Source organism: Geotrypetes seraphini, chromosome 17 (assembly GCF_902459505.1).
Source record: "Geotrypetes seraphini chromosome 17, aGeoSer1.1, whole genome shotgun sequence".
Classification (NCBI taxonomy): Eukaryota; Metazoa; Chordata; class Amphibia; order Gymnophiona; family Dermophiidae; genus Geotrypetes; species Geotrypetes seraphini.
In genome coordinates, this window is record NC_047100.1 from 6,256,965 (window position 1) to 6,269,857 (window position 12,893).

Below are 12,893 nucleotides of genomic sequence, written 5' to 3' on the forward strand. Positions count from 1 at the left end.
CCTCTCCCAAGAGATCCCACGTGCCTGTCCCATGCTTTCTTGAATTCAGACACATTATGTGAAGACAAACTATTATGAATATGAACACCATCGGGAAAGACTGTGTCCTTTTTGTATATCTTTAAGAACAGTTCTCACACATTTTGGCAACAGAGAAGGTAGGAGTTATGATATCTGCCTCCTCAGGGGTCAGGCTATATCTAAGTTATGATAAGTTCTAAAGAAGTGGTGTTCTAGCTAGATCTTTAAAATATTATTTTCTTGCATTTTATCCGCCTTTTTTTCTCTGGTCTTAGATTCCAATTATTATGGGCTTTAGCTATTCCAGAATCCAGAATTAAGATATATCTTTTTAATTTTTGTGTTTCTTATATTTAGCTATACATCTGGACAGCTTTCAGTACAAGTGATCAGTTAGCATGCAAATAAGAAGAAGAATCCATACTATGATCGGTAAACATTTCATCGTAAAATCCTGTCTCTAGTGGGCTTCTTCTCAGCTATGGTAAATCAAAATTTCACAGAGGGGTAAATAGTCAGTGATTTTTTTAGCTGCTGGTGTTATTCCCGGATATTCAGTGCTGGGTCATGTCCAGACATCGGTATTGAATGTCCGGTTTCTGCGGCCGGCTCTCTCTTACCTAGACCACTCACAAAATAGCCAGTTTTCAGTTCAGTGGCTAGTGCTGAGATTCAGTGGATAGCCCCTTACGAGTGATCGAACAAGCCAGAAGCCTCTCCTTGGGACAGTTTCCCACCGAGCGAGGAGCTTGGTTGCACAAGAAGATGAAAAAAAGATAGCTTCTATTCTGAGAGACTTGAAGATAGGAGGCAGGAGAAATTCACATGGAAATAGGGTGGAGAGAGAATAATTTGAGGGAGATCTTAGCAACGGCACTCACCCGGTGGGAATGTTGCCTACAATGTCAATGCCAAGCACCTCATTCAGCTTCATTCCATATGATATCCCAGTGAAAATGATGATCTGTCACAAAGGAAAAAGCAAATCGCCTAAAAATCCAGGGCCCGATTTTTAAACACAATTATAGAAGTCCGGATTTTCTAAACGGAAAATCTGGTAACCCAATTCCAAGGTAAATCATGTTTTAAGAAATTTGTGGACTAGGAATCTCGAAGCTGCGTCGCTTTGCCATTCTTACCGTGAAAAGCTCAATGGGAATGGGAACCGGCAGCTTGTTGGCAAACTTTTGGTTTATGAACTTCACTGTAAAGAGTAGGCCGAGGGCAACCACACTGCTGATGAGCGAGCCAATGTTGGTTTCTGGCAGTTTCGAGAAGAAACTTATTATGCCCTATAGGAAACAAAGACAAAAGTATGAAAGACATATTATATTCCACATATCTAGAGTTCAGAAACTAAATGAACTAAGAATGTGGCAGGGTCACAGGGACCTCGACAGCAATGGCCTTGGTGGTTTCAGCAGCGCTTAAATGTTGGTTGGGGTCTGGGGTCCTGTACAACCATCTTCTTTGCACAGTGGTTAGAGCCACAGCCTCAGCACCCTAAGGTTGTGGGTTCAAATCCCAGGCTGTTCCTTGTGACCCTGGGCAAGTTACTCAATTCCCCATTGCCCCAGGTACATTTAGATAGATTGTGAGCCCACCAGGACAGACAAGAGCCAACCTCATCAGTGATGTCACAGTGGCTTGACTGTCCTATACTTGGCTCACTTTTTCTAGAGTGGTGCAGTGGTTAAAGCTACAGCCTCAGCACCCTGGGGTTGTGGGTTCAAACCCACGCTGCTCCTTGTGACCCTGGGCAGATCACTTGGTCCCCCATTGCCCCAGGTATATTAGACAGATTGTGAGCCCAGCAGCACAGACAGGGAAAACTGCTTGAGTACCTGAATAAATTAATGTAAACAGTTCTGAGCCACTGGGAGAACGGTATAGAAAACTGAATAGATAAATAATGTGAAAAGTTTCAGAGCTGGAATTATGACATCATAATGCCTCATTCCACCAATAAGAAGCAACCTCATCAGTGATGTCACAATGGCTTGATTGTCCTAGACTTGGCTCACTTTTACTACATTTCGATTTCTAGCAAGGTGCAGTGGTTAAAGCTACAGCCTCAGTGCCCTGAGGTTGTGGGTTCAAACCCCCTCTGCTCCTTATGACCCTGGGCAAGTGACTTAATCCCTCCATTGCCCCAGGTATATTAGAAAGATTGTGAACCCATTGGGATAGGCAGGTTCTGAGGTCCCCTGGGAGAATGGTATAGAAGACTGAATAAATAAATGAAACCTCAAGATCTGACTTAGGGCTAGATTCTCAAAACCGTGCGGTAAAAACCAATGGGCCACTGTCGAAGTCGTTATTTTGGCGATTTCAAAAAGGCGCATCCTCATAAAACCGTGCATGCAAATGAGGTTGGCAGAGAGTAGCGAAAGTTCGCTAAATGTACATGAGACGAATCTCTGGTGACAGTGATCGGCAAATGCGCAGAATACACCATGAAAGAGGCGTAAATGTGCGCATATGCCTGGGACAAGCAACGCTGTGAACAGTGTGTCAATCATCGCCATGCCAGAGCTATTCAGTGAAGGGAAGGGAGGGGAGATGCTTTCAATGTCAGCTTTCAAGAAGTGCGCAAAAGACATGCCTTTTCTCCCGCCAAAACTACTATAATTCATGTCAATCTTGTAATTTGTTTTTAATGTCAAATTTGATCGTGAACCACAGCCAGAAAAACATAAGATACGGCTATAATACACGCACTCAAGAAGCGGGCTTATGTACACTTCCCCCCAGAGATACGCTTTTCACAGTACCGTCACCCCAGACCAGTCGCTGATTTTTGGTCGCCAAAAGCCAATGCCGCGCTTGGAGAATCACCCGGCAAGGTCAAAGAATCCGTAGGAGCGCTCGTTTACATACTGATGAGTCCATTTGCATGGCCGAATCGGAAAATGCTAGGAAGCTCGGAAAAGACGGCCTCGAGTAAGTCATTTTGATAATCCGCCACTAAAATGCATGCGCACTAAACTAGCTAGAACCGGTTTAGCGGACCGCATTAAAGGCAACCTTGAGAATATGGCCCTTAGAGAGGGAGAAAGATCTTACCAATGGCCAAGGTTCTATAAAGGCGCTCAAAAAGAGAGCCAGATATGGATCTCAATGACGGCGAAGACAAATCCAGTAAAGGGGATGGCGTGAGGCTATGTATGACCTCCTTCAACTCTATCTGAATGGAGTTTCACTTCTCATCTTTCCACTCGAGACTCGGAAGCGTGCCATGTTTGGTTCACACGTTTTCCGTTTGTGTCCATACATGCATTTATAAGAAGACAGAATAGCTTAAACTCTTGACAAAGGCAGGGCTGCCAAAACACTGCCAGTGTCGAGTCCATTTGTTGGATACCTTGCTGTTCTCCAATATAGTACACTTTGGAGTAACCCATCGCTGAGTGTTCAACATCCTTTGCCTCACGACGTCCCCTTTCAAGGTTCTATAAATTCAACTGGAATACTAAGACATATTGTACACCATTTAGATACTTGTTTTGATAGACGGTATATCAAAAGTAAAGAAACTTGAAACTTGATAGTCTTAGCAACGATGGCCAAAAGATCTGGGCAGACTGGAGGGATCACTTGATCATTTTTGCTGCCATCTGCTACATTTCTGTTCAAATAGAAGCAAAGTACAGTAAATGAAGGCCATCCTGTATTTGTTTCTACAGTATAATCTCGTTATAACGGACTTCAAGGGACCTAGAAAAACGGTCCGTTATATCCGGAGTCCGCTATATCCAGAGTTGCATTCTTTTAAAAACTTTATTTAGGTCAACTTGAAACAACGTTCAATCAATGAACAACAGTCACTGCACAAGCGTATCGGCAACATCAAGAACAAAACTCATTGGTATGGCACGAAACGATCGCAAAACCAGAACACTAAAAGATGTTCTAAAGCATTAGGTCGTACTGTACTGGAAAGAAAAATAATCTGTCATTTTCTTCTGGGCTACATTTCGATACTATATCACCGGCATGCCACACGCCTTGTAGGCGGAGCTTGCATGTCCGTTATAGCCGAAGAAAACTACAGCTAAAAGCGGCTCTGGGGACCAGATGGGTTGTCCGTTATATCCGAAAGTCCGTTAAATGCGAGTCCGCTATATGCGATGATTTTCTGTAGGTTTATAATGGCGCACGGCCGGGACCAGCGGACCTCTTCCGCTATAAGCGAGGTTCCGTTATAACGAGATTATACTGTATTTATTGGGATTTATTAACCACCTATATGAAGCGATTCACCCAAGGCGGCGTACAGCGGGTGCATTTTAACATAGAACTTATAGTTTTCTTAACAGTAATACAATCCCCAAACAAAAATGCAATAAATGAGCTAAACTTTTATTTAGCTGAACTTAGGGGTCCTTTTACTAAGGTGTGCTCATCTTTAGCGCGTGCTAAATTGATTAGCGCATGGTAAATCAGTTAGCGCGCCTTATTAAAAGGACCCCTTAGCGATTGCCTTATCGATACTTGTTCAAGAACAGATTCATTTAAAGGATTTAGCAGCCCAGGATATTCAAAAAGGACCATTTGTCTGGACTCCTGCTCCTTCTCTCTCTCTCTCCATCCCCTCCCCCCCATGATCTAACGGAGGTTAAAGGATCACGGATGCGAGGATTTCATAATGGAGCAACACATGAGCTGAGAAGGCAATGTTTAAGCTGTCCACAGTGGAACAAAGTCCGCGGGGCCTTGCTCAATTTCCGAAACGTGCATGTGAATTTAGGAATACATAGAAGAGCAATTATCAAATTGCTGTTTAATTCACCGGTGCAGAGTTCTGAAATCATTCAGCGTTCATCGGCGTTTCATCCTAAATCTGGGGCAGTCACAACATTTCCAAAACAACCTTCCGGTATTTAGTTTGGCTTCGCTTCACATGACTTACGTAAATTAGAGACAAGGGCTGGCTTTGTTGCTTGAACTGAAAGCCAAACATGTTTTTCAGCTGAGACAGGGTTACGTGTATGGAGGCTGCCGTGCTGTATCCGCGAATCAGTGGCTCGGACAGGTAGGTGACCACAAAGCCAAACTGCGCCAGGCCCAGCCCAACCTGCAAGATCAGGAAAGAAGTTAGCAGGGTTACCAGACGTTCAAAACCCGGCACTTTGTCCGGATTTTGAAAAGCTTTCCTCTACATCACGTCGAGCAGGAAAGCATCTGCGCATTATCAATAATGTCTGTCAACTCATAACCCTCTAAATTGACTATGAGTGGCCATAGGCGCTCATGAATTTTGGGTGCGTTCAGGAAGATAATAAGACTGATTCACTTTATGTATTGATTTAGTTAAAACATTTCTAACCCTCTTATATAATCCAATCAGCTAAAAGTCTCGACAGAGTGCTTTCCAACACCTTCTTAAATTTCAGAATATCAGGGAGCAACTTTAAATGGGCCAGTCAAATTATTCCATAATGAAACACCTGCCACCAAAATTGCAAATTAGAGAACGTCCCGGCGAGTTCTTTTCCTGTCCCTGCCCCATCCCTGCAAGCTCCGTTCTCATCTGCACAAGCCTCAAACGTTTTAAAATCATAAGTGTTCAAGGTTTGTGCAGTTAAGGCTGAGCTTACAGGAACGGGGCAGGGACAGCAAGAAAACTCATGAAGGGACAGGGAAATTGAGGTCCTGCGAGAAGGGGGACAAATTTGTCCCCTCGTCAATTTCTATTGCAAATGCTCTTGTATTTGTATAATGTACTACATGTAACAGCTCATCTGTTGCCAATTGCAATTCTCCCTCTGGTTTTAAGGATCCGATTAGCTGATATCAGCTTGTCACTTGTGTCAAATACCAAAGGATCTTATAATGAATGGCTTTAAAGGTCAATACTGGAACTTTAAAAGCAGCCATCATGTCTCCATCTTTCCTGACTTGTATATCACTGCAGGTGCTTGCAAAAGATTTTCATCCCACAGACAATTCCAGAGTTTCCTCCTCTTTCTGCACATACGTCACACGTCTTACCTGAAAGAGTCCTGCCAGGAAACTGATCGCCACTGCTAGCTGGACTCTAGCTTTGTCCCTTGCTCCCACATCAAGTCCTGTGCCATTGTTCAAGGCCATGAAATGATCATCAGGTGCAAATTTCTCAAGCTCATTACCTACCATGATCGACAGGACAGCGAAAGTACCTGTAATAAGTACATTCATATAGATTTATATGTAAGATTATTTATTTTTTCCATTTTCTATCCCTTCGTCCCAAAAAAGCTCAGAACGGGTTACAGGCTAACATACATAATAATACACAGTTAACAAGTTACAATGTACCATAGTTACAGTATAGGTTTTTATCCTAACTCAACACATATTAGGGATCTAATACAAATATACTTAATATACAGTTTACAGGTTAAATTTGTCAGTTACAGTGCAAGATTTTTCAATACAAGTTCCTCATTCCATGAAGTTCCTCATTTCCTCTTATTAGTAAGGAAGTTCTTCTTCACCCAGAGTGGTAGAAAACTGGAACGCTCTTCTGGAGTCTGTCATAGGGGAAAACACCCTCCAGGGATTCAAGACAAAGTTAGACTAGTTCCTGCTGAACAAGGACGTACGCTGGTAGGGCTAGTCTCAGTTAGGGCGCTGGTCTTTGACCCAAGGGCCACCGCGTGAGTGGACTGCTGGGCAGGATGGACCACTGGCAAGTCTTATGTTCTTATGTTCATCATTTGCATGGGCTCTGAAAGTGATGATGTCAGGGTGGGAGGAGCAAAGGTTTATGACACGTTCCGAAGGGAGTAGCATCTTTATCAAAACTAAAGTGTTGTGTTTAATTCTTGTTTTTTTGTCTTCTCTGCCCTTCCTGAGGTGTGCTGGGACTCATGAAGGAATGTACAGGTAGCATGAAGTAGGTCCATAGGGTTCAGGAGGGTTTAGGGCTTAACGAAAAGAGACCGAGGATTTGGAGACTGAAATTAACGAGTCTTAACGGGGAGTTGCTTGGCAGCGGGAGGGAGTAGGCATCTCTCCTTCTGTGTGTGTGTGTGTGGGGGGGGGGGGTGCCAGAGTGTGTTGCTTGGCTGCGGGAGGGAATGGGCATCTCTCCCACTTCCAATCTTCAATTTTATTTTTTTGGGGATGCATTTATTCTACGCATGTGCCGATTGCTATCACCAGCGATGGGCATATGCAAATTTAGCAAATAATAATAGCAACTTTATTGTTTTATACCGCCGTAACCAGAAGTTCTAGGTGGTTTACACTAAGAGGAGCTGGACAGTGAGTGAAGTACAATCATTCAATAAAATACAGTTACAAACTAAAAAAAAGTCCTAAAATTAGGTAATAAATTTATCGAACAAAGTAGTCTTAAGTAATTATCAAAAAGAATCTTCACTACTCTCCGCCAACCTCGTTTGTGGAGAATGACTCGCCTTTTTGAAATCGGTCCAGTAATGGCTGCGACAGCGGCCCATCGGTTTAGAAAAACTAAGCCTAAGTGGATTCGATTTTGTTGATGACTTACCCGTCCAAGTTGGTGTGTCTGAATTCTAAAAACCTAGAGGCTTGGAAATCTGTGCCCCCCCCCCCCACCACCACTCCCTATATCACCACCCCATGAAATATCAGCCACTGGAAAAGTGCAGTGCAGCTCAACAGTGGACTCAGTAGACTTTCTAAGACAGGAGCATAGTAATAATATTGCAAAATTCAAATACATTTGAAAATGTAAAGAATAATCTAATCTAATCTTCTATTTTTGTGTCGATCATACCTAGGTAGGCTCAAGGCGACTTAAAGAGGGGGGTGAGGAAGGAGAAGGGGGAGGAAGGTAGGAGGGGGTAGGGAGAGGGGTGGAGGTTGGGAGGAGAGGATACAGGTGATTAAGTGTCAAATAGATGCGTTTTCAGTTTCTTCCGGAATATGGTGTAGTTAGGTTCCGTCCTGGTCATTTCAGTAAGGTCATTCCAACTTTTTACGCCTAGAAAGGTGAGCATGGAGTGGAAAACACATTTGTATTACAGATTTTTTGTGGAAGGGAGATTTTGAAGTATTCTGTTGAGGGTTCTGCGGGAAGTAGACCATGCCTTGGAGAAGAATTGGACGAGAGGAGCCGCGGAGTTTCCGTAAAGTATACGGTGAATGATGCCTGCAGGTTTGAAGGTTATTCATGATGGGATAGGTAGCTAGTGCAGTTGCCTGATAAAGTCTCAGGTTGAATAAAATATGGTTGGCCTAAAATGTAGAGAGACTTAGAAAAAAAAGACCATGAGACGAGACAACGGAGAACCTAGTTAGCAGAGCCGCTCACCTGCAGAGATGTGTCTGGATGTCCCAAAGACAGAATATACGAGAACAGGATAAAAGGATGAATACAGCCCAAACACAGGTGGCACCGCAGCCAGCATCGCATAGGCCAAACCTGGGCATAAAAGGACCAAAGCATGAACTATTAGCATTGAGTGCAAGAGAGCAATGAGAAAAAAACCTGAATCTGATCGCCAGCCAAGATATTGAGAAAAAGTCATCCCTAGGGTTGCCAGATTTTACATATGTAAAATCTAGACCACCCCTAGACCCGCTCCCCAGGCCCGTCCGTTTCCATCCATCCCTGCCATGCATTCAGTTTTTCCAGGTGCTTTGTGCTAATGGCCACATTTAGTGCATGGTCTGCAAAAAAAAAAAAAAAAATGTTTTGTTTTGGGTTTTTGGGTTTTTTTTTTCAAAGTACCACATTGAATCTGGGTTTAGCTCACTTAAAAGTCCATCATTAAGATGCACTAAACCCAGAGTTGAGATCATTTGAACAATTGAGATCCACAAAAGGATAGGATAAAGTATACATTATCTACATTTTGTTGCCCCAAAGCCTCCATTATATAGGGGTCAGTCTTTTTCATCTGCATCAAAGCTCCCTACACAAGTAGGGACAAAGGGCCCGATTCTGTAAATAGCGCCTAGAAAAAAGGTACTGACCACCTGTCAATCACACTTAGGCGCCATTTACAGAACCTCGCCTAACGGCGTCTATCAAAAAACATAAGCGTCGGTAATGTAGCCCAAGATTTTACTGGCTACATTGCAGGTAGCGAATGACGCAGGGATAAATTTGTTCTCGTCCCCGCAGGAGCTCAATTTCTCCATCCCGTCCCTGTGAGTTGTGTCAGTGTCCCTGCCCCGTTCCTGCAAGCTCTGCCTTAACCGCACAAGCCTCAAACACTTATGATTTTAAAGTGTCTGAGGCTTGCGCAGATGAGGACGGAGCTTAGGCATTGGTGGAATGAGGCATTATGACATCACAATTTAAGCTCTAGAATGTTGCTACTTATGATTTGAAAGCGTGATGAGTAGATGAGTACAGAGCTTGCAGGAATGGGGCAGGGACAGGAAAAGAACTCGCTAGGACAGGGCGGGAAAATGAGTTCCCGCGGGGACGGGGAAAAATTTGTCCCCGTGTCATTCTCTAAAAATTTGCAGGCACCTAAGTTCTTTAGAGAATCGCGCCTAGCAGAGCCTATCTTCGCTCCCAAACACACTCACTTAGGCATTAGACACTGCTAGGCGCCATGTGATAGAGGCCTATCTTTGATAAAATCGGGTAGGTGCCTATCGTCCAATTAAATTTTTTTTCCAATTATGAGCTAATTAAAGCTCATAATTGAATCTATTAAGGTGATTTGGATAATTAAAGTAGGGGCCTAAATCAGCGCCAAAGACCCCTAGCTTTAGGCGCCTCTTATACGAGCGTTCTTCAAAAAGTTTTCGCACTTTTCATATTTTCACGGGAAATGGTTGGGATGGGAAACGTGCTAAGAGAACGTCCTGTAATGAGTCAGTCAGACAAGACGACTCGCCTTGCAAGCAGTGACGTAATTTGCTTTTGAGACATTTAATAAATAGTGATTAAAAAAAAAAGAAATGAAAGTGCAGAAACGTTTTGAAGAGCCGTCGTGCAATCTGGCCCTAAGTGTCACTGCAAAGGATAGAAACCTGGGCAGAGCTGAACGCTTCAAACGCTGACCTGCCACTCACCTTGGGGAAGCTGGACGACTGCCACGCTGAGTCCCGAAATGCAATCCCCAGGCAGCCACTCTCTGACGGGGTACCGTGGAAGCCAGCGAAGAATTGGGATAAATTTCAACAGAAGGAATTTGGCAACGGTGCCTGAACACCTGACAAAGGAGAGAGCAAAGCCGTAAATTCTTCTTTGCGTGGCGCGGCTGGGCTTTGAGAACATTCCCTATGGAATTACGTATGTACTTAGGGGGAAATGTGTGCGCGTGAGGCCCAGTTTTACAAAGGTTGTCTAAGCCAGGATAGGGTTACAAGACATCCGGATTTCCCCAGACATGTCCTCCTTTTAATTGCGTCAGGCCCAACAAGAGCAGGCAGCGGGGGTAGGTCTAGGGACAAGATTAAGGAGTCTAGATTATCCAGTTGGAAAATCTGGCAACTCTAACCCAGGATGTTCACAAAAGCTTTAAAACAATCCTTTCCTGCAGTTGGGGGGGGGGGACACTTTTACCCAGTCCAGCACCAGCAAACCAGCCTGTACTAGTGACTCAGATACTAGGGGGGGAGCCTAAGCTCCCTCCGCCCTAAGGAAAGGCAATGGTTCTCCACTCAGCCCTTGGGACACATCCAACCGGTCAGGTTTTCATGAATATTTATGACATAAATTTGCATACAGTACAATAGAGGCAGAACATACAAAATATACCTCATGCATATTCAATGTGCATATCAAACTGGCTAGAGATGAGAACCTCCGCTATCGACTGCCAAGACTATAGGAAACAAACCCAGATGGAATTAAAGACGTGGACAGAGATTCCAAGTTACCCAGTTCCAGGTTGGAAATTTTGGGACAGTCTTGGATTTCTGACCCTCCCATCAGGGTCAGATTGATGGACAGTCTGCACTGATTTCAAAGGGTAAATTTCATGCTGCTTTGGGAAGTAAGGTCAAAGTCAGGACTGGTCAAAAACTGGGTAACTTGGCATCTCTACATGGACTTAAGCCGAGTAAAGTTTTTACTTGCTTATAAAACCTAGTGCAGCATCAAATGTTCTTGTGAGACGCTAGGGTCCATTTCAGCTGAGTGTGTTTAAAGATTCGGAAGGAGAGATCTCACTGCTCCTGACTACAATCAGGGATAGGGTTACCAGATGTCCAGGAAAACCCAGACGTGTCCTCTTTTTAGAGTTTTTCCGGGTTTTGGTAAGCCACTTCTGGGACGGCCTCTGCGCATGCTTGAGGCTCTCCAGACATGGCCCTGAGCTCAGGGAAGATGATGAAGGTTTGGTGGGTGCGTGACTGGGGGCATAATGGGGCAGGGCCAGGGCGGGACTGGGGCGGGGCTACATGTCCTCTTTTTTTAACTTTAAAAATCTGGTATCCCTAATCAGGGAGGCACTGTTCCCTTTTAGCTGTATGGGAGTCCTCCAACTGCATTGCTGCCAGTGGAGGTGTGTGGGGGGGTGTGTGTGCTTCAATTCTGTGTTTTCAATTGCTAGAGACAGGCAGGTGACCTGGAGTCTGCTGTTGGAGCTTGCCTGTCCCTCTCTATTGAACATGGGATAGTGAAACAGCACCCCCTACTGGTAGGGCAGTAGGTGTTCCCAAAGAGTTGGGGAACAGTGCAGGAACGAGAACTGTTTTCATTGGCAAGGTTCTTGAATAAAGTCCACACAGAGTAGCTCTATGAAACATTTGGGAATTCTCCAGAGACGATTTTGTGCATGGTCCAAGATGATCCAGAATATTAATATGCTTTATCATTGGACAGTTCTTGAATAGCCTAATTAATACAAGAGTAAAAACTGTGAGCACGTGTCACCTAGACAAAAATTTGAATTAGCAAAAGTGTGAAACTTGTAAACAGTTATCAAGGCTATCAAACCATAATGCTTGCAAGTTTCAAACGTGCTCATTGGACCGTGCTCTACATGCAAAGATAAGGTTGCATACCAGCTGTCTTGGCTTCACCCAACTATCTACTGGTTTGTCTGTACCTTAGTTTGTCCCTTCCTCTGTTCCAGGGGGAAGGTTTCTGCTCTTGAGATTTGGAGGCAGTCCGTTCCAGCTCAGCCTCATTCAGTACCAAACGGCTAACTCGGTAACTCGTTTGCTGGGGCCGCGGCTGCATTTTCACTTCCATGTTGGAACTAAACCAGATCTTTCCAAAACATCCAGCGGCAATGGCGTTCTTCTCGTTCCACGCACCCGATGACTCCTTACCCAAAAAGATGAACATGAAAGAAAAGAAAGAGAATCTATCTCTGTGAAATGTAGCTGTTTAATCATTTTGGTCGCTTTTAGATGTTTACATAGGTAATACAGACTGGATTTTGTCAGTAGGTTCTCATTATATGTTTAGAAAATCTTTTAAAATTCTATTTCTAATGTGACCCAGGTACGTTAGATAGATTGTGAGCCCACCGGGACAGAGAGGGAAAATGCTTGAGTACCTGATTGTAAAAACCGCTTAGATAACCTTGATAGGCGGTATATAAAATCCTAATAAACTTGAAACTTGAAACTTCATACAGATAAAATTCATTTGGGGCTTATTTCGCCTAAACTACTTTTCATACTGAAGGTCCATTATCTGGGAATTTGTTTGAGATGACAAAAAATGCTTCATGGATTTATTTATCGTTCAACTGGAGCATTAATGAATTATAAAGAATCCAAAGTGAAACCAGGTTTCCAGCATTGCGATCATTTACTTTCTCTTACCGCCTAGAAAAATGTTGGGAATGATATTTGAAATAAAAGAGGGAAAATCTAAAAAAAAACATCTATCAGGAACGCGGTTTCTATGAAATGGTTCATAGACAACGGCGTGAAAGACAAAAGCGCACGCCGACAATTGAGCGCCGCGCCGCTCTAAATTA

General features: G+C 43.7%; 1 protein-coding gene across 1 annotated transcript in view; it reads right to left on the minus strand.

Moving 5' to 3' along the window:
- The window catches only part of LOC117351135 (solute carrier family 26 member 6-like), a 30,278-nt gene extending 18,099 nt beyond the window's left edge, over window positions 1-12,179 (minus strand). The window contains exons 1-7 of the mRNA XM_033925987.1: window positions 12,009-12,179; window positions 10,027-10,166; window positions 8,306-8,416; window positions 6,016-6,182; window positions 4,934-5,098; window positions 1,161-1,313; window positions 903-985 (exon numbers count right to left, since the gene is read on the minus strand). Coding sequence (XP_033781878.1) covers window positions 903-985; window positions 1,161-1,313; window positions 4,934-5,098; window positions 6,016-6,182; window positions 8,306-8,416; window positions 10,027-10,166; window positions 12,009-12,154 — 965 coding nt within the window. The 5' untranslated portion in view covers window positions 12,155-12,179. The remainder of the gene's footprint in view (window positions 1-902; window positions 986-1,160; window positions 1,314-4,933; window positions 5,099-6,015; window positions 6,183-8,305; window positions 8,417-10,026; window positions 10,167-12,008) is intronic.
- Window positions 12,180-12,893: the final 714 nt, after the last annotated feature.